The sequence below is a fragment of the Ochotona curzoniae genome, unplaced genomic scaffold (assembly GCF_017591425.1).
Source record: "Ochotona curzoniae isolate NIBS_2020 unplaced genomic scaffold, NIBS_Ocur_1.0 scaffold_4701, whole genome shotgun sequence".
Taxonomy (NCBI): Eukaryota; Metazoa; Chordata; class Mammalia; order Lagomorpha; family Ochotonidae; genus Ochotona; species Ochotona curzoniae.
Genome location: NW_024467122.1, coordinates 55979822 through 56002158, shown reverse-complemented (window position 1 = coordinate 56002158; position 22337 = coordinate 55979822). Strand labels below are relative to the sequence as shown.

At 40.6% G+C, this 22337-nt stretch overlaps 1 protein-coding gene across 3 annotated transcripts in view; it reads right to left on the bottom strand.

Annotated features, from left to right (window-relative positions):
- The window catches only part of GALK2 (galactokinase 2), a 121657-nt gene that overhangs the window by 45068 nt on the left and 54252 nt on the right, over positions 1-22337 (bottom strand). For all 3 annotated transcript variants that reach the window (XM_040968645.1, XM_040968646.1, XM_040968644.1), the window contains 2 exons: positions 3335-3433; positions 1820-1972 (listed from right to left, as the gene is read on the bottom strand). In XM_040968645.1, coding sequence (XP_040824579.1) covers positions 1820-1972; positions 3335-3433 — 252 coding nt within the window. The remainder of the gene's footprint in view (positions 1-1819; positions 1973-3334; positions 3434-22337) is intronic.

Below are 22337 nucleotides of genomic sequence, written 5' to 3'. Positions count from 1 at the left end.
CATGAAATAGGGGATAAGATCATGTTTGGAAGTTAGCCAAGGTGAGTCAATACTGTAATTTAGATATGGTTTAAGTGTTCCCAAGACTTTAGGAGTTGATAGTTAATCCCAAGAGGCTGGTGCAGTATTGTAGCAAGTTAGTCCTCTGCCTGCAGCATCAGAATTCCTTATGGGCACCAGTTCAAGTCCCAGCTCCACTTCCAATCTTGCTCTTTGAATATGACCTAGGAAAGAGCGGAGGATAGGCCAGAGCCTTAGGTCCTACATCCACATAAGAGAACTAGAAGAAGATCCAGACTCACAGGTTCAAATCTCTTCTCTAACTCTGATTTTCAAGTAAAATAAATAAACCTGGATGGATGGATGGATGGATGGATGGATGGATGGAAGGAAGAGAGGGAGGAAGGGAGGGAGGAAGGAAGGGAGGGAGGGAGAGAGGGAGGAAGGGAGGAAGGAAGGAAGGAAGGAAGGAAGGAAGGAAGGAAGGAAGGAAGGAAGGAAGGAAAAGGAAGGGGGAAAAGGAAAGGAAGAATTCAACTGCAATCAGGCATTCAGAGGGTGGAAACAATCAAACTCAAGTGTTTAGAGGTAAGGTCTTTACAAAGCAAATTGAGTTTAGATAAGGCCATTATGGTAGAAATACCATGACTGAATCCTAGCGACTTTATAAGCAGGAGAAACATACACAGTATACACATGTGCTCCTTGTCTTTTTTACATGATGCACCACCTTGGAACTCTATAGAAAGAAGACCATCACCAAACATAGCCTGTTGACCTTCCTTCTCCAGATCCATGAGCAAAATGAACATATTTTCTTTATAAACCTGCCCCAGGTATTATGGCAGTCCCTAAAATGGATTAACAGAGTAAAGAGATAAGAGTTTGACAGAAGTAACGAATATATTAAATTGTTACTAAGAAGAATGTAAATTTCAGAATGTGTTTAAGGCCTGGTGAAAATGTGACCCTGACTTTTTACATGACATCTATCACTTCAGTAAGGATGAAGTCATGGGAGGAGTAGAAGAAAGCACAAGGGAGGCTCCAGACCCAAACCCAATACCTAACCCCTCAACCTCTGCTCTCTCCAACTAATGTATTATATACCCCCCAGAACCCTTCACATTTAATTAGGGGACTTGATTACTCACTACATAATCACATACTAACAAATTCCTATATGGTAACTCTACGTAACTTTATACTCTCTCTACCCCTCCTACCTTTGGAATGTCCTCATGCTGTTCAGTAAATAATTTAGTGAGTAATTCCTAAATAAACTGAAGCATCTTCTAAGCCATCGAGTAAAGAACCCACAATGTTCCCTTCTGGTTTGTGATCCCCTGGTAGACATGAGGTAATCTCAATTCTACTCATGGGATGGCTTCGAACCTGTAGTTTTAGAGTGATCAGTGACAGCCTGGTGAAAAATGATGCATAAGAGAAAAAAAGAGGAGTGAGGTTGCCATCCACTTCTGGTGAGGAAACAACATCAGCTGTGATCATTCTCATTACTCACTCTGAACCATCTTTCTCTACCCATTAACATAACCCAAGACCTGTGCTGAATGCATATAAGCTGTTCTTAAGGTGTTGTCATACAAGACTCCATGGTGAAATCCATATAGCATCTGAAGAACCAAATATCAGAGTGCACATCTAATGGATTATCTATCTCCTGAGTTTGGATTCAGATTGCAAATTGTTGCTGCAGTTAGAATGTTTTTCTGATATTAGGGAAGAGATAAATAGGAACAAAGCGAATAGAGAAAAGAAAACATCTCCTTCAGATTTCATTAATCTGTCATGTTCTTACCTTTGCAGCCAATCGACACTCCATCACCCTGATGTTGAAATGGGAAGTTGCAGCTTTGTTCATTTCCACACAACTATTGGCAATCACAAACACTGCTCCACTTGGGAGTTTAACATCAGTTGCTCTCAGGGGACTAAATTCTATCAACTTGGCCTGTGGGAAGAAAAAGTGGTAGGGGAGATATATTAGAATTGAGAAAGGTTTAATCATATATACTTATCATTTCAACAATATCATTTTCTTAAAAATGCATTCACTTATTTAAATATACTATTGACTTCTCAGCACTATATTAAGTACTGGAGATACAATAATGAAGAAGATAGACAACAATGACCCTGCCCTCTCAGTGCCTGCAATCTAGTGGCATAGACAGTTAAACAGATGAGTACATTTCCAATAGTGCCAAAAGATAAGACACTGTACAAACAAATTTCTGATCAGATACAACCTTGTCTAATTTCTTTTCAAAAGGGAAAATTTAAACCAAGTCCTAATGGAAGAAAGAGTTGAAATTGGGCAGACATAGGGGTCTTTCTTCAAACAGAATGTGAAGAAGAGGCAAGAGCTTATGTGAAACCAGAGGTGACAAACAACATGGGTGCTAACTAAGCTTTGTGTATTGAAATCTGGCTGGAGCTAAGAGTCTGAGGAGTGATAGATGGCAAGAGACTATGATAGAGTAAAGCAGGATTCAGATGCAAAGCACTCTGCAAATCCCAAGAACTTGAAAACTGTACGTTAACATCAACACTCTGCTTGTTGAGTCTCATCCAAAATAGCCACAATACTTTCTCAGTGTTAAATCAAACTTTCTCTAACTCCTGTTTTTCACTTAGGAAATCTAGCTGTTCTGGAAAAATAGCCACACTGAGTGAAATTTAATGAAAAATTAAGAATTAACAAAAAATACTGTTTCTATTTTTGGAAATGGGTAGTTTATAGACAGTAACTAAAATCTCTGCTCTACCTAACAGAGCTGATGGCCAAGGGGAAGTGGTCTTCAGCTGGGGAATTCACTCCTGGCTTGCTTTCAACATTCTTTTTTTCACCATTAAAGCCTCAAAAATGTTGACAGAGAAAAACGATACCAAAGAGTAAATTATAAAAAGAGCAGTTGTGAATATATGTGGTAAAAGAACTAACATTTCGGTTTAAAACCAACATGAGATTAGGAAAACGCAGTGAGATGAGAAGTGATTTAAGACAGAGATGGAAAGGTGGATCCAAAAACCAGGGAACTGAAAAAATATCATCTTTAAAAATGAAGGAAAAACACATGAGAAAAACAGATTTGAGGTATGATTCTGAAAGCTTAATGTAGAGGCAATCAACATGAGACAGAGTAAATTCACTTGTGGTATCCTTGAGTTACAAGGCAACCAGGAAATAACACCCTATAGTATAGCCAAATAAATAAGTGGCCCATAGCCAAACATGCTGGGGTTCTCAAGGCCTTCCTCACTGTGGGGGTTTCTCCAAGCTGATAGTTTCAATTGTGTCAATACCACCTACAGTTCCTTCTTCTGCAAGAAATGATATGGACTGGTCCATGCCTCCTCCTTCAGTGCCAATATAACGTTCACTCTTAGCACAAATTTCTGCAAGTTCCACCTGAAAAAGTAAAAATCCATTTGTAATGTGGGTAGAGTAATAATGTATTTCTCACCCATTTCTTCCTTCAAGCATGACAAAAACAGTACCTACTCTGACCAATGCCGATAGCACTGTTAATAAGGGGAGTAGGCAACAACTGAGCCCAACAGGAAAAGCATCCAGATGGATGAACAACATCTGCTGTGGATACAGAACAGGTACTTACTGTGAGTGCTCTTTGTGCTATTCCTAAAGGACTCCACAGGGCAAGCAGGTCCTCACATCTTTCTTTATACTCCATCCATCTGCAGAGTGGCATTACAAAATATCTCCTCTAAGCTCTCACTCATCCCTACCTCAGCTTCCAATAATGCACTGTCCTATAGTCTTCCCACAGCCAAAGCAGGGTCATTCACCTTTACTTTTTAGCCCAAACTAATGCTGTCCCTCTGACATTTCCATTAAATATAAAAATCAGATCTAGTGTCATCTCACCAAATACTCAAAGATGAAGAAGCCCAACTAACGAACACAGCCCTAATGCAAACAGAAAATTTCAAAATACACATTTGAGAATCTTCAATGGCTTCCTGCTGAATAACCAAACAAGTCTAACCAGCCCAGCATGCCATTTCAAAGCTTGCCAAAGCCTGGGACAAACTTATCTATGTAATTATATCACATATCACTCTTTTTCCAGGTAGATTTGCCTCTTCATCTCATACACACTCCTACAACCTGGTATTATTTCCTGTCCTATCTCCTATATAAGTCCTGTTGCCACTCAATACTCTGTTTATGGATAAGTCTAAATGGCTAGCCATTCAAATCTTCATCATGGAGTCTTAATAAGGTTACCACTGTGATGTCCACTTTTCTCTACACTCAACAACACTTACAATTAGTGCCTATTTATTCATATCACTATTCATCATTTATCTCATCACTCTTGTAAGACTTGTTTCAGGCCCTTATTTCTCAATTGTTTCACCAGAAGTCCCTAGAGTCATTATTCTGAAACACTAACATACTGTAATCATCTCTTGCCTGGTTTCTAACACCTTAATGCTTATACTCTTCAGCAGTCATAAAAGGCCTTTAATTCCCTTAACTCTTGCTTCTTTCTCCTAACTGCTCTCTCACCACTACTGGCATAAACCTGAAGCTCTAGCCATCAGGAACACTGAACAAATGCTGTTCTTCATCACCCTCAGGCTGTTCTACCTCTCAGTAACTTTACCAACTATGATTTTCTGTCCTCACTCAACATTGTCTTCTGTCGCCAATAGTCAACAACTCAATTCTTACTTCCCCAGGGAGCCCACACCACTACTCAAATGCACAAATGACACATGACTTCTTCTTCAAACTCTATATTGCTAATTCTATTATGATTTATTGAACCATCCATTAAGTGTGGATCTACTTGTCTCATTACCCACTGATCTCTGAGAGTCAATGTTCCTAGACCAGATTCCATTTGATTTGACTAATATGAGCTGAATCACGGTGTTTATTATTGTTCTTTAATTGTTTCATGTGTCCATCACATCTATTTTCCCTCAGAAAAGTCTGAGTCAGAGAGACAGATAAAGTACAGTGTTCTTTTTGTACTGCCTGCTTCACACAATGCTAAGCACGCAGTAAAGACTCAATAAACACCTGCTGCTTTCATTTTCTGAAAATAGCTCCTCAATTACCACCTGTCAGATTCTGCAAGTGTCATATTTCTTGTTGGTCATGTGGATTCACTAACATTAACTTTGCCTAGTGACACGGGGTAAACTTAATATTTTGACGTAATAGACATTGCATGTGGCCTAACACACAGAATCAGTGACCTGTCCATAATAAGAACATTAAAAATAAGTTAGAGACTAAAGGTCAAAACACTTGGATTCAAAACTTAAAACGACACATCCAGATGAAGCAGTATGAGTGGCATGCAGGGAGGGCATAATGAATTTGGGGTACCCAGCTAATTGTTACCCTGGGACAGTGTAAGCATCTCCTCTCCTTCAACAGCAGTAAAAGCCAAAGAACTGAGAGCTGCATGTGTGCCAACTATGCTCAGTACCTGGAATTAGCAATTTTGTGAGACATATTTCCTTTTCACTTCCAAAAACCCTCTGTTTATTACCTGAATACAAATATGGAAATGGAGTGGAGAAGCATAACTGCGAGTAGAGGAGCTTCACTCCAAAGCCTGTGTTGACTCAGAACTTCAATCAGCCCCTTCAAAAATGAAAATAATGTAGCCTGTTTTTCTACTCTCAAAGGGATATGAAAACACTACAGAGAGCCACCAAAATTTAAACAGTCCCATTCTTAAGAGGAAAGTAACCACAGCATTGAGAAGTCTATGTTTATTATTTTAAAAAAATATATAACTGGGGCCAATACTGTAAGCCTATGGGGTGAGCCCACCACCTATATTGCCACAATCCCATCTGGGCACTGATTTCTGTCCTGTTGCTCCACTTTCAATCCAGCTCTCTGATAATGTACCTAGGAAAAACACTGGAAGACAACCCAAGTGTTTAGGCCCCTGTACCCACCCGCATGGGAGACCCAGATAAATCTCCTGGATCTGACTTCAGCCTAAGTCAACCTTGGCCATTGCAACCACAGAAGTGAACTTGCTAATGCACATCTTGGGAGGTAGTACAGCATGGTTCAGGTCCCTGACACCTATATGGGAGATAGGTGGAGTTCCTGGCTTTTGGCTGCAATCTGCCCCAGCCCAGACACTGCAGGCATTTAGGAGTAAATCAGCAGACAAAAGATGGATCTCTCTTTCTTTCAAGTAAAAATGAACATTTAAATAAAATTATTATTGCTGTCAACAAGTATATGGAGAAATGGAAATCTGGAAAACTGAAGTGCTTCAAGGCCATAAAACCAGTAGGCAGGAAAGTAAGGTCGTGCACTGAGATTTGAGGCATTTGATACCCATTTCTTTCGACTACATTTATTTGTAAATATCTCATGCATTTTGGGGGGCTAATTCATCATTGCTTTCATTTTTCAACTTCCTTTTCTTCATCTTCTCTGTCTTTCCCCCGCTTAGAACTTTTGGGTATTATCTGTCCGGTTATGGGACGGAGGCATCTTGAGTCAGAAGAAGTAGCAGCAGGTGGAATCTCCTTGACTCACAGACACTGGGGACTTCTGGATGTGCCTCTGCATTGTATCCAGAGAGACAGACTGGAAAATACAAAATCCTATATCAAACAACTCAGGCATCAAGAAATTTTCTTGAAAATAAGCATATATTACCCAATGTTGGTGAATCCCACTGTTTTTTTTTTTTCACATTTCTCTGACAGAAGAAAGAAGTCATATTATCTCCATTTTTAGATGGATAACTGAATAAATGACACAGTGAATAAATAACACAGGATTTAAATACAATTAGATGAGGTTTCTCTGCTTCTAGTTCTATTTTTGAAATGCAGTTTCCCCACTTGTATTCATATAATCCTGATAGAGAGCTTTTATAGATTTCAATAAGATAATTCTCACAAAATAAGACAATATCAAATGGAAAGACACATTACAATTATTCTGAAATATAGGACCATTATTTAAGTGCTCAGAGAAACATATTTTTCCTATTCTGGATGTGTCCAGAAAAGAGGATTCAGTAGAGGGAGTGTAAGCTTGAGGTAAACGTGCAAGTGTGAGCCTTGTCAAAGGCACTGCAGACCCACTGAGGGGTTATGGAGTCCCTATCCACCAAACAAAACATGCCTGCTGTGGAAAAAAATCCCAGCCAGGCCCATGGGCTGGCTTCCTCAGTGGTCCTAACCCTTCGCGCCAAAACAAAAAGCAAAAAAGATCAAATCCTAATTGGCTATGATGTCTAAAGAAACTAGGAACAAATGTGGGGTTTTTTTTCTTTAAAGCCTTCAAATCCTATTTAAGGAAAAAATCTGGCAACAATCAAAACTGAGTTAGGTCCACAGCCTAAGCAAGAAGTGGCATGACCTGAGCTCAGAAAGCCATTAGTGTGGGAACCTTAACACCCCCAGGATGTGACTAGGACAGTGTCCGGCAGCCCACATGATGCAAGGAAGACATGTGAGCCTGCCCACGCCTTTTCTGTCCTCTGGGACACTAGAAATAGAACCATAAAATGTCCTCAAAGATTCATTATCAGACAGAGTGACTTGCAAATGGACTATATGATAGCTCTACACCTACTGAAGTCATCTAAAATTTCCAGAGATTTCCAGGGAATGGGGAGGAGCTGTCAAGCACTCACTAACAAAAGTGTATAGAAAAGAAGCGTCTCAGAAGTCAGCCCAGCAAATATGGAAATGATTTTGTGGAGCCAATTCTGTTTACCAAGGGACACAGTTCTCTTCGCACCTGATGACCAGGGATTCCAGGACATTCTCACTTTTTACCACCCTAAAAACATACAGACAGAAAATCCACAAGAACCTCAGTTTCCTCCACATGTTAGTATCCATGGCATTTTGATCCTTTCATCTTTCCTTCAAAATACTCATGTTTGAGAGTCACTGGAGACTGCAATTTGGCTATCTGAATTATATGGGAGAATTTTCAAGAAACCAATGAACTGGTGTCTATCCTGACTTCCATCCTCTAGAGAGAAAAGAAAAAATGCACATTATTCATAGACCTTCTTTGAAAGCTACTGAAAATAGTTTATGAAGCTAATGTGACCATTTGGGTGATTCTCTAGAACCAAAAGCCATGTTGGTTTCCTAAATGAAAGAGTTCACCTGTCTGCCGTATAAGAAGAAAAATAATAGGATTAGATTTAATAGTCACTCTGAAGAGCCTGAAGATGCATGAATGCGTTGTCTAGCTAGCTAAACCTGGCTGTCCACAAAAATAATAACAGCACAAAGTGTTCAAGATATGTGAACTTTTATTTAGCAATTTTACTAATGATTGTAAATAAATAAATAAAAGTAGGCTCATAAAGTCCAGCGTCACATACCAGGTTAAGCCTCTACCTGCAATGTTGACATGTCACATGAACTCCAGTTTGGATCCAGTCTGCTCTATTTCTGATCCAGCTCCCTGAGAAAACCTCTGGGAGAGCAATAGAACATGGCCCAAGTTCTTGGGTGCCTACACTCATCTGGGATATAACAGTGGAGCTCCCCTGGACTCGGCTTGGTCCAGCCCAGGCCACTGCAGCCACTGGGCAAGGGAAGCAAAGGAAGACCTGTCTGTGTTTCTCTACAACCCTTTTAAAAGAAAGTTACATGCGAAGGAATATGAACCTGAGTTAGTTAACCAGTCCCATCAAAAGCCTAACAAGAACACAAACCTCTAAACAAGAGACTCCAACTGCTGCTTTTGACTATCCCTAGTGCAAGTCCAGAGAATGGAGCCTATGAGGAGCCCCACTCACCACTCACCACTGCTTATAAATAGTATCCTGCAGATAAGTGAGCTTGCCAGTGTTTCCCTTCAAGGAGCTCACAGTACTGATACGGCTCTAGGGGAGTAAATCTTACAAAAGGAAATGATAAATCCAAGAGAAAACGTAAAAACAAGTATGGCAGACACGCTGGCTGTCCTTCTAGAACTGAACTGCTGTCTACCTCCTTCATCCTAGCATCTGCCTCAGGAGGAGGCTACTCAAGGTGACCCAGATGAACAGGCTCTTGTGCATGTTGCTGACCCCTGGAATCTTCTATCAGAGGACCCCAGCAGGAAATGGGGAAGGGAGGGAGAGTGAGATCAGGCAACTCTCTACCAAGGGCATGTGTAGATCCAAAGGTATAACAACCCAGCTACAACTAGTCCCAGTCTCCCCTACAATCACAGTTTCGTAAATAATCCTGAGGAAATAAACTGCCTTTCACCAACAATTGCGCCATCTGTCCTCCATTAGAAGAAATCCTGTCGGCTATAAAGGGAAAAAGTGAATGGCTCCTCTGACTTCTTTACCCAAAATATTTTCTCCCCTGGCCATCTATCTCCACCTTAATTTTCAAAATGCTTGGCTTTTTTCCTGGGACTATTCTCAGATTTGGCAAACTTCCCAGGTAGAGCCGAGTGAGGAAGGAGAAAGTCATGGTGAAGCAGCACCAAGGCACGTCTAAAAGGAGAAAGAATTCCTAAGAGCTTGTGAGATGAGACAGAAGCCTCGCCAGGTAGACGGCATCACATGAGGATATGACCCAAGCCACTGCTACTAAATATCAACACGGCCTCCAACACTGTGGTAAAGGCTAGTGTGGCTTCCCTGGCAGGCAGACCATTTATTGTGGCTCTGATCTTCCAATAAAGAAAAAAACAAAAAGTAGCAAACTACTGACTACTGATGATGATACCGGATGCGTAGCAGGCCTACAATCTCTGTGGTTTGGCAAGTGTCTTGGGATTGCACATCCTTGCATGATCAGAAGGACCCTCCCATTCCCTGAAGGAAGGAAGGTTCTTCACACTTCCTGTCCTACCCTTGTCCATACTGCAGGTGCTCTCACCAGCTTCTCTGGTGGAAGGCAAAGAAGAAAGGGGACATTCAGTTATTCAGTGACACCTCTTAGCAAATTAATAGTAGTCAAAGCTAAAAACCTGTTGATTTTCCCAATATGAATCTTATATGCAGATATAGACATAAATGTGGGGATAACAACTTCTCCCATGCATTACTACGTAATCAGGGTATGGGAAACTGTTTTCTGCCAAGGGCCATTTCTATTCACAGACCACACAAAATTATCAACTTAAAACATTAGCGGCCCAGTGTGGTGGCCTAGCAGCTAAAGTCCTCACCTTGTATGCACCTGGATCTCATATGGGCGTCGGTTCTAATTCCAGCGGCCCCATTTCCCATCAAGCTCCCTGCTTGTGGCCTAGGAAAGCAGTCAAGGACAGCCCAAAGGCCTTGGGAGTCTGCACCCGCTTGGGAGACCCAGAAGAAGTTCCTAACTCCTTGCTTTAGAGCAGCACAGCCCCAGCTGTTGCAGCTTTTTAGGGAGTGAATCAACAGACCAAAGATCTTCCTCTCTGTCTCTCCTTCTCTCTGTACATCTAACTTTCCAATAAAAATAAAATAAATAAATCGTTTTTTAAAAAATTAACCTGCTATAGATTGAATTTTGAATCCCTCCTGTGGTTGCCTTGGCAAAGCCAGATCAAATAATTCTGTGAGGCTTACATAAGCATCCCACAGATTATGCCAGGAGCATCTAGCAAAGATCCTAAGAAGCAGTCACGTGATGCCACTCTCGCATTTGTATTCACACTGTTGCAGGGGTTTATTTCATTATTTCTATCATGTGTATATGATTCACCAAAACCTACATGTGAGTTCAATCCCAACAAATTTGTGTTAAGAAGCAGTGGGATCTTTAAAACATTTTGGAGGTCATTAACAATGTGCCCTCATGAATGAATAAATGCTTTTCCCTTGGGATTGAGTTTACTATCTCCGAAGTCTGGCCCCACTTTCTCCCTTCTACATGTTCTACCAGGCCATGCCTTCATGTGCTCCTACCATGTGACGTCATCCATGGTATCCACATGTTCCTATGATGTGATGCCATCCTCAGCAAATGTGGCTGCGCAATCTTGGACTCCCATGTTTCCAGAACCATGAGAGAAATATGCTTTGCTTTCTGAATTATCTAGTATCAGGTATTCCGCTACAGCCATTAAAAAAAATTAGGTTAAAACAATTCTGTTTTGTGTGCACAAACAAAATAATGGATTCCATGAGAAAAACACATTCAAATTTAGCATCCAGGAGACAAGAAAGCCTTTTTTTGTGGGGATGGAAAGATTCTCCTATTGTGATAGGCTAGGAAACCTGTAAAACCTGCCATATTTCCCTCTACAACTTGCCCCAAGAAGCTCGGCAGATAAGATTAAACAAAACAATTTCTTTTTTTTTTTTTTATAATTGTGAGAAACTATCTTTTTTAAAAAAAAAATTATTTATTTATTGGAAAGTCAGATATACAGAGAGGAGGAGAGACAGAGAGGAAGATCTTCCATCTGATGATTCACGCCCCAAGTGAGTGCAACGGCCAATGCTATGCCGATCCAAAGCCAGAATCCAGGAACTTCTTCTGGGTCTCCCACACAGGTGCAGGGTCCCAAGACTTTGGGCCGTCCTCAACTGCTTTCCCAGGCCACAAGCCAGGATCTGGATGGGAAGCAGGGCAGCTGCCGGGACTAGAACTGGCGCCCATATGGGATCCCAGCGCGTTCAAGGCGAGGACTTTAGCTGCTAGGCCACGCCGCCGGGACCAAAACAATTTCATTAAATAATTCAGTTGTTACATTTTCATTCTACTGTCCTTTGTCCTTTTTACTTCCAATTAACCTTATTTAATATTCTTATTGCATAGTTAGTTTCTAGACTTTTTCAATCTTTTATTTATTTGTCTTAACTCTGTTTGAATCTTCCATTCACTTGGTATAATCCCCAAAATGCCCACAACAGCCAGAGCCGGGGGCCAACGCCAGGAAGCCGGAATGCAGTCCAAATCGCTCCCATGATGTGGCAGGGGCCCAGGTACTTGAGGCACTTTCCTACTGGAGCACACATTGGTAGGAAGCTGCATCAAAAACTGTTTGATGGAACTTAGACCACACACTCTACCTGTGCTAGGAGTATCCTAAGTAGGACTTCATAGCTGTGCTATCATAGCACAGCCCCTAGACCATATTTAAAAAGAAAGCAAATGCATACTTATTATAAGAAAAACTTGAGCCATTGGTTGGAAGTCATATGAAGAACAGCAATGATGAACAAAACCACATTCTAAGACGCAAGGGTAAGAATGGTGAAGAAGTCCAGTAACCATATTCCATAAGGAATAGTGGCAAGGACAAGGGATGTGTGGCCTTCAGAAAGGAAAACGGGCACTGAAGAGGCTCTTCCACGCTTTAAAGAATGCTAATTCCAAAGAAGGAAAAAAAGTGATGAATTTAGGTAGAAAAAAATAGATTTCTTTTCATGTTTTTCGTTTGCATTTTGAGACGCAGAGGGAAATACAGAGAGATAAAGAGTTCCCATCTTCTGGTTCGTACCTCAAATGACCAAAACAGCAGGATCTGGGTCGGTCAGAGCTGAAGCCAGGAACCAGCAACTCAACCTATGTGGGTGGTCAGAACCCAATTAATTTGAACCATCACCACAAATTTCCAGAGTTGTATTACCAGTAAACTGGAAACAGGAGTCAAAGGTGGGTATCATTCCCAAGCACCCTAAACTGGGACAACTGGCATCATAACTATTACAATATTACAATAGCATCATAACTATACAATAAATGCTGCAGAAAAAGTAAATTTTTTACAATAGCATCATAACTATTACAATAAATGCTGCAGAAAAAGTAAATTTTTACTCAACAAAAGAGAAATTTGAGGGAGGGGCATTTGGTAGCAGTTGAGATAATCTCTGGGAAACTGAATGTCTGAATTCAGCCTCTGATTCAACCCCCAACTACAGCTTTCTACTAATGCACACCTTGTCTGGCTCCCTGCCACCCACATGAGAAAAAGGGGAGTTATCAGCTCCTAACTTCAGCCTGGCCCAGCCCCAGCTACTGCAGGTATTTGAGGAGTGAATCAGCTGATGGGAAATCAGTCAGTCAATCTCAGATAAATAACAAAAAAAAAAAAAAATGTTTTTTAAAAAGAGAATCTTGGGCCTGGCACGATAGCATAGCGGTTAAAATCCTAACCAGGACTTTAATCATATGCACTCTGGTTCTAATCACTGCAGCCCTGTTTCCCATCCAGTTCCCTACCTGTGGCCTGGGAAAGCAGTCCAGGACAGCCCAAACCTTTGGGACCCTGCTCCCATGTGGGAGACTGGGAGGAGGCTCCTGGCTCCTGGCTTCTGATTGGCTCAGCTCCAAGCCGTTGTGGCCGCTTAGGGAGTGCACCATCGGATGGAAGATCTTCCTGTCTCTCCTTCCCTCTGTATATCTATCTAATAAAGATAAATAATTCTTAAAAAAATAAAAAGAATCTTTCTAATGCTTACAGTAGTTCAAGTGTGCAAAGGACTTCTTTGTAAAGCCAGAAAATCACTGGAGTTACTCCAGCAGAGAGGCTGCAAGGCTACAGCCTGCGAGCGCTGCTCACGCTCCCTCTTCACCTGCTAATTCTTTTTTTGCCTTCTTTTCATCTCAGCTTATTCCATTAAGCCTTCCACAAAAATCATCCCCTCATTTAGAGTTTTCTCTCCTAATCTGCTTCCTTGAGCATGCATCACAATTCATGTATACATATATTTGTTTAATTTTGATATACATTATTCTGAGCTCTACAAGGTGAAAAAGCATTATGTTCACTTCTCTATCCCCTGTATCTCTCATATCCAAACTGTTTGTCAATGACTGATGAATGAATCAGCAAGGTCAATTTCCCACTCTCATACTAATATATCACATTCAAAAAATATACCCCTATATTGAATGTGAACTACATAAATATCCTAGAATTGATTGATTATTCAGTCATTGCACAGCATTTGGTGCATGCTGAATAGTGAAACTTTGCTTTGCTTCATTAAGAATTTTATAATATGCTAAGATATACAACACAAAGAGTAATATTGGTAGGACTCACTATAGCCATTAATTTTTCTTAATCTTTCTTTATTGGAAAGGCAGATTTACAAGGAGGAAGAGAGACAGAGAGGAAGATCTTTCATCCACTGGTTTACTCCCTAAGTGGCCACAATGGCCGGAGCTGCTGATCTGAAGCCAGGATCCAGGAGCCTCTTCTGGGTCTCCCATAGGTACAGGGTCCCAAGGCTTTGAGCCATCCGCTACTGCTTTCCCAGGCTACAAACAGGGAGCTGGATGGGAAGTAGAGCAGCCGGGATACGATCCAACACCCACATGGGATCCTGGTGCATGCAAGGCAAAAACTTCACCCACTAGCCTATGCACTGGGCCCAGCAATAATTTTTTAACTTTTTTTTTTTTTTTACAAAAAACATTACAGGGTAACATGTAATATATTTTGGTTTTCCTGATTTGCTTCACGGGAAATCTGAAAATAATTATCAAAATATCTACACTGTTAATAGGAAAAGGAGAAAATAAAGGACCTAAAAATTCTTCCAAATAGAAGCAGCATATTATCAAGTATGTATATTAGACGTGGAAGAAAAAAAGAGTTGGGTAAAAATTGATCAAGCTATTCTCAAAAAGAAATATTTCAGTCTTTCATTACTAGAACTTGCTGTTGCCACTGTCAAAGGGATTGGAGTCTCCCTTTCTTCCCCAACCCAGGTAGCTGATCACTTCTGATATCTGATCAGGGTCCTCATTACACCCCAGATGATATCTTATCACTCTAGCCTGCTTTCAGCAAGAACCTGTTAAGTAAGCGTGGCTCCCGATGGTTCTCTTAGGAATTCTCCATCTGCTGACCACTCTGCCCACTCTGCCCACTCTGCCCCACTAACACTCCTTGGCTATAACTTCCCAGTAGCCTATGGGTTACCAGAGTTGAGCCAAGTCTCTCTCCCCCACCACAATGTCTCATTCTAGTCATCCCCCCACCTAGTACAATGGTCCTGAAGAGTGCAGACTTGAAGACCTGCACACACACTGAACACTTACTCCTTGACTCTGCTCCAGTTTCCCTCCTCCACATTAGTTTTTATCTAGCCATCTCTTTTTCTGCCAAGGTTGTAACCCATACTCTCAGTTCCTAGCGATGTAATCAAACACCCAAACCACCCAGTCATCACACTTCACAGTTCCACAGGAGAGTACCTTCAAGGCACTGACCAATTCCCTTTCTAGATTTCCTTCTCCAGGGATATCTTCCTAATAGGAAAAGGCAGCCACTTTGATAGACTCCAGATATGTCCCATATGATCTTGGAAGCTGTCAGTAGCCCCTGCTTACACAGGGCCCAGAGAAGTAGAGCAATAATATCTAAGGGCAAAAGGATGAAACAGATAAGCAAAACAAAGAACAAGGAAAGTGAGATGGGCAAATTTAACCTCCTTTAAATGCTTGCTTCCTGTACATTCCTAAAACTCAATGATGTTCTACACGTTCAACAGCCAGATGGCTACAAATCCTTTCCCTCCCTGTTCCCACTCCTCTGCAATGTGACTTTGCAACGCCTTCCTTCAAAAAAAGGAATGCAGCGCAGGTGCTCTGGAGCAGCACTCTGTGTCACAATTGGAGATCCCCACGTCCGTTAACAGGGTATCTGGTTCGAGTTCTGGCTACCCTGAGCTTCCAATCCAGTTTCCCACTAATGTGCCCAGAAGCAGCACACAGTGATCCCATGACTTGAGTTCCTACAACCCATGTGGAAGTTGCAGCTGGAGTTCTGGACTCGACCTTAGCCTAGTCTAGGCCTGGCATTTGCAGATACTTGAAGAGCAGACCAGCAGGCAAAAGATTTCTATGCGTAGCTTTCCCTTTCTCTGTCACTTAGCCTTTCAAATGAATCAACAAATTTTTTTTCTTGAAAAAGAAAAAAGATGGAATCTATGTCTCCACCTTTTCAATCTTGAATTTGGGATATAACTTGCTTTGGTTGACTGGGACAATGATATATGGGACACAAACAGATACTTGAAAAGCACTTGTACATTGAGGTTGTCTTCCTGCTGTTCTTGGAAGCTTGAAACCTCCATTTCAACAAGCCAGGGCTAGCCTGGAGGTTGATGAGAGACATGCAATCCCCATCAGCCCTGCTGACAACCAGCCAATCCAGAATGAGCACGGCCTAGCTGACCAGCAGTCAAGAGCAGATGTTTTCATGACCCAGCCAAGAAAAGCAGAATTATTGTCAAGTTGAACCCAGTTCAAATGGTTGTTATTTTAAGCCACTAAGTTTCTTGAGGGTTTGTTTCACAGCAAAAGCTTAACTAGGAAACCAACCCTCTATATAGTGCCTTTTGACACAGATTCCAGACACAACCAGGCCCTAGGCTCCCAGAGTCTCCCAACCTGCCTCCTTTAGTTTAAAGTTGCCTTGCCCTGCTTCTTACTAAAACTAACTCTCTAAACTGGGTGAGTAACACAGCTAATCCCACAGGGTCCCAGGGCTGAAATCACTGACATCCCCTAAAGATAATATCATGATATTCACTATTGTCTTGAAGGAATTAGGACCCCAGACCCTAAGCGAAAAGACATTAGCATCTGACTCACTGAGGCCCAACATCCAAAAGAACATGGTTGCTGTTGACTAATCAAAGGGAGACTAGGAGCACTGTGAACCTGCACATAGCTCAACACGCTCCTGTCTACCCTAACTTCAGTCTATAAGAACGCCTGCCCCAACCCCCTCAGGCAGTCCAAGAATCAAACAGTGGCTGCCCAACTCCTTGCTCTTATGCTTTGCAAATAAAGATCTACTTTTCTTCTATCACCCTAATGTCACTGATCGACTTTCTGCGCATCAGGCTAATAGATTCAAGTTTGAGGATTCTGTAACAACCATAAACTATCTTCACATTTCAGGACACATACTATAAGCAGTTCCATTGTAAATCAACCTGGTTTGTTTGGGCTGTTTTTCTTTGATAGCAAAAATCTTAGTTCACGTTTGCATCTGCAAACATTTTCTCTTCGTGGGAGTCCAAAAAGTACTCACGTATTAGATTTAAATATTTGGCTGCACTGAGTTATTTTAAATGAATTTATTCAGTCAATCACATATCTTTCTCAAAAAGGAGGGAAAAATCAGCAGAAAACAAAACAGAGAGCAGGAGACTTTCACGCTGAGAGATAAGACAGGTTTCCACACCCACCTGAAAATGCTTACACAAATAGAAACACTTGCACTGGACTAGCCAGTTACAGATTACAGGTGTGCACCTGCATCTCTAACCTTTCTACTCCTTACCACCTCCCTGTCTTACAACTCCTAAACCTAAGAATGTGCAGAATTCAGACAGTTCAAGTGTGGGATTCTGGGACAGCCTATTACTAGTAACATTACCATGGTAACTCTCCTATCTGGCAGTTTTGGATATATGCAACAAAGAAAAGTATAAGACACTGGAAGCATATCAACAATGTGGGGGAAACCTGCAGTTAGAGCAAATGCCTTAAACTAGAGACAACTGTCACATTCTTAACAACCAGTGTGATGCACACTACAACTAGTCAGAATACACATAGATATCCACCATATTGTTAGATCAGCCCTACTGGCAATATAATAACTCCTCAATAAATATGGGAGCTGATGTGCTGGTTCAACAGGCTAATCCTTCACCTGCAGGTGCCAGCATCCCATGTGGGCACTGGTTCACGTCCTGGCTGCTCCTCTTCCTGTCCAATTCCCTGCTTTGTAGTCTGGAAAAGCTGTAGAGGATGTCTCAAATCCTTGGACCTCTACACCATCATGGGAAACCTGGGAAAAATCCCTGCCTCTTGACTTTATATCAGCTCAGCTGCAGCTGTTGCAACCATTTGGAAAGTGAACCAGCAGAAGAACTCTCTCCCTGTCTCTCCTCTCCATAAATCTTTAAAAGTAGGTTAAAGATAGAGAATAAATGAACAGTTTCTCTGAATTAAATCTAATGACAAAACTGGTAGCTCCTCAAATGGTTATACTACATAAAAGCCCAAATAATTATATTTGTTTTCTGCAGCAAAGCGTCGTGTAGAAATAATATCACATTTATACCACACAAGTCTACCCGATCTAAATGAGTTGTAATTTGGGTCTTGAGGGACCCAAATTTTAAAAGAGATTGGCTTTATGACTGTAAACATATTGGTGGCTTACAGGGAAATACCCAAGCACCATAAAATAAGAGGTTAGAGGTAATCCTGAGAACTTGTAAATTAAGCAGCCTTAGGGTGTGCTGATTGAGTATGCTGATGGGAGTGGCCCATTAAATCAGTCAGCCCGCTCACATTTCAAATCACACGTATGATACTAAGTGACCAAATATATGCTAATGGTTCAGCGCCCAACCACACATGATCCTATCTGCTTCTTAAAGATGACATACACACTTTCTAAGCAAAGGGTTGCACTATTAGCATTTTTCCTTTCTATATTGCACTAACTACATGGCTACAGAAACAAAAAAAATTTTTTAATGAAAATCTAATTTCTATCAACCTCAGACACCTGAAAAGGAACAAAAGGCCTAATATGCAACTAACTTTTTCTCTCTTTCTCTCTCGCTCTCTCACACACTTACACAAACACACACACAGAGCCATCTGTCCTTGTCACACACACAGGACTGGCAGCCATCTGCCCATGTCACACACATACACACACACACAGGACTGGCAGCCATCTGCCCGTGTCACGGCACTCTCTAGTTCACCTGCTCCTTGCAGAAGCTCTGGCTGACATAACATTTATTTGGACAGGCTGCTGTATCATTTTTATAGTTATGTAGTCTACTGACCAACCTTTCTGAGTTCAACATAAAGCTTTAAAGAATTAAGCCTGTGTATAAACTTCTTAAAAGATTACAATAATTACAGATACAAAGACATGTAAATATTTGTTAGACAAGCCAAATTCGTGTTGCCTGGTATTTTCTTTGGAGCCTGCCCATGTCATTACCCTGAAATATGATATACACAAATGCTGAGTGACTGCAAGTGAAATAATGTGACCCTATATACACAGTGACAGTTTAAAATTACATTTGCTTTGGTTATTTTTATGTTAGACATCTCAAACAGTTTATTCCAAGCTTAGTACATTTTGTTTCACAAACAACAGGGGGAACATAAAAATATTTAAATAGGAGCCCAACGATGAGGAATTTTAATTCCTTGACAAAGTTGAGACTGTGATTTTTAATTCATCATTATTTTCATTCATTCAACAAATGTACATTGAGTATTGTACTTACTAACACATATAACAGTAAACTATATCATAGTGTCCATGATTGCTATTAATAGACTTAAATTAACCATTAGCAAAGAGGTCACCATCACAATGAAATTTATATCACACACCTAAACTATTCTTTTGAATAGGAAGCAGACTTATACCTATCTCTGAGTATTGTTAAAAATAAAGCTGGATGGATGGATAGATACATAGATAAAGAGGGTCAGCATTGTAGCATAGCAAGTAAAGCTGCCTACTGCCTGTGATATGGTCATTCCACATGGGAAACAGTTCAAGACCTGGCTGTTCCACTTCCAATCCATCTAAATGGCCTGGGAAAAGCAACACAAGTTGGCACCCACGTGGAAGACCTGGAAGAAGCTCTTCATTCCTTGGCTTTGGCCTGGCCCATCGTGTAAATGTTGTAGTCATCTGGGGAGTGAATCAGTGGATGGAAGATTTCTCTCTAGCTCACTCTCTGTGTGTAACTCTGACTTTCAAATAAAGAAATGGTTTTTTAAAAAATAAATGTGCAGTTGGAGGAGGGGGAATCATACGACATGATTCCCTGAGAACATCTGCTCCTAGGTAGTATTCCTGAGGGGAGATACAACCTCAACCCAATAATAAGATAAAACAGGCTACAGCTTCACCTGCTATGTCACAACTCCGAGCCCTACAATAAACTCTTAAATGATTTGAAGGAAAAAAAAGAGAAATATAAAAAATAAATATGGTAAACATTTACATGAATTTAGGTGACAGATATGCATATGTTCATTGATTGATATCTTCTATGTGGTCTGTGTATTATTTTCTCATGACAGTTGGAGGAAGGTTTTTAAATCCTACATTAATAATCTATGTAATCATATGTGTGTGTGCACTATGTAACTGTGTGTGTACACATGTGTGAGACACAGAAACATAGCTGTCCATAAGCCACAATGATATACTCAAAACTTGAAGCTACTTCTAAAGGTATCCTGAACTAAAACATCTTAAATTTAAAACATATTTAATTAAAACATGTGTCAATTATTCCTAAAAGAAATATCTGCTACATTTTTGTTATAGATTTGGGATTTTATTGCAAATTTTCTTTCCTCTTCCAAATGTTTTCCTTTATCATCAAATTTAACCACAGCAGCTTCATTTGAAGAATTAAAAGATCTGTAAAATCTGACAATGACTATGATATGTTGTCATAAAGATAAACATAAATATAACTCAAATTATAAAAATTAGAAGTTCTGTCATGTCTTCATATGTTGAGTCCTTGGTGGCTAGATTTTTTTGCATATATTTTATAAAGATATAACACAGTCTTATCAGCAGAAATATGAATCAGATATTCTCTGGATGTCCCCATAACCACAAGAACTATGACCAGTTTTTAAAAACCTTCTCTGTAACTGACTTAAATTATAGAAGATTATGGGCTTTGATGACCACACATAAAGTTTGAGGGCCCCGATTCCACTTGATTTAAATAAACACAGTCAAAATTAACAACTGGTTAATAGCCCAGAATGTCTTCTTATGTGGAACAGATGTTACTCAAGATCTTTGAAACAACTGTATTTTATTTGCTTGCTTAAAAGAATTAAATCAGCAGCATAGTGGTCAAAGAGTAACCTGGGTGGCACTCATTAAAATCTATCATTTGAAAATGATCCTATCCTATCCCCCATTACCCTACCCCAAAAAACGCCAGCCTTCTCACTGGCTGTCTAGCAAGCCCAGACTGGTGTTGATAGTAAGCAGGGCACTTGAGTGTTAACAGCCCATGCTGGGCTTTCAGAAGATGAATTTTATAAACTTCCCTTGTTCACTACAAGAACTAAAATGAAATTGGATCCCTACTCCTACTTCCACTACTGCTCCAAGTAGTTAGGTTGTTCTATGGAACATAGTTTAATTACAGATAGATGTTCCCATCGTAAATTACTTTAATATGTTGAACAATCTAAAAGTGCGAATACTCTACACATGTGACACAAAAAACTTCAGTAAATGTTAATTTTGCCACTCGGACACCCAAAAAACAAATGCTTCCTGCTTTGAAGAATTTATTCTTTAAAAGATTTATTTTCAAGGAAAATTACGATTTTCTCGTTTTAGACCTTTATTGTGGGATCTCTCATCCCAAATACCAGTGAAATGATAGAAATACATTGAAGTTATAACAGTCAAAGTCATAAATCATACTATCTTGGAAACAGAAATATAGTTGACAATAAAAGCTAGGCAACCTGAGGCATGGAGCTTAGTGTCTTCAGCATTCTGAAGCTAAGCACCTGAGTCCATCCATCCCTGTCAGGAGCCGTGTACTATAGCCACACTGAAGCCATATCAAGAGCTGTGTTCTGTAGCCACACTGAAGCCATTTTGAATATAGAACTGTGGGCCAGTGGAAAACCCCCGGCTGGCTAGATGCTTGGGAAAGAAGTTATGAGACTAATCACATGCTTAGCTTCAATTGTTTCTAGCAACTGTTTCAGAATGTGATTTATGCTGTACCTGCCGACATCTTGTTATTGATTACCTATGCTATTGTTAATATGGTGGTTACTATTGTGGATATGGTAGCTGCTCAAGAACAATCGGTCTGGAGACCATGGCTTGCGTCCTAGTTTCTCCTTTCCTCCCTGAGCCTTAGTTACTGAAGAATATAAAAACCCTTAATTAAAATCAATAAATGGACAGCTTGATCAGACATCCTGTCTTGCTGTCCATTCTTCATGTCTCTTGTCCCTCATTCTCTTCTAGGTGGTTGCAACCCCCATTGACTGTCCTGCTGGACGGGACACATCCCTGGCTCCCAGCACAAGGCAGTCCCTGGAGGCGGTGGGGGTGGCTCCAGTACTGGGGAGCAACCACCCAATGGGCTGATCTATCTTTGGCCATTGCAGACATCTGAGTAATAAACATCTCCCAATACTTGAAAAAGCAATTTCTGAAAAATGTTTTTCTTCTTAATTTAGGGTACTTGAGATACCTGGCAACTTACACACCCAAAAGATGTCAAGGGTCTGGACTTATCCAGGCCAGTTCCAGAAGAGTAGCTTCACAACTCTAGTTTCACAACAAAGTAGAATCTCTACAA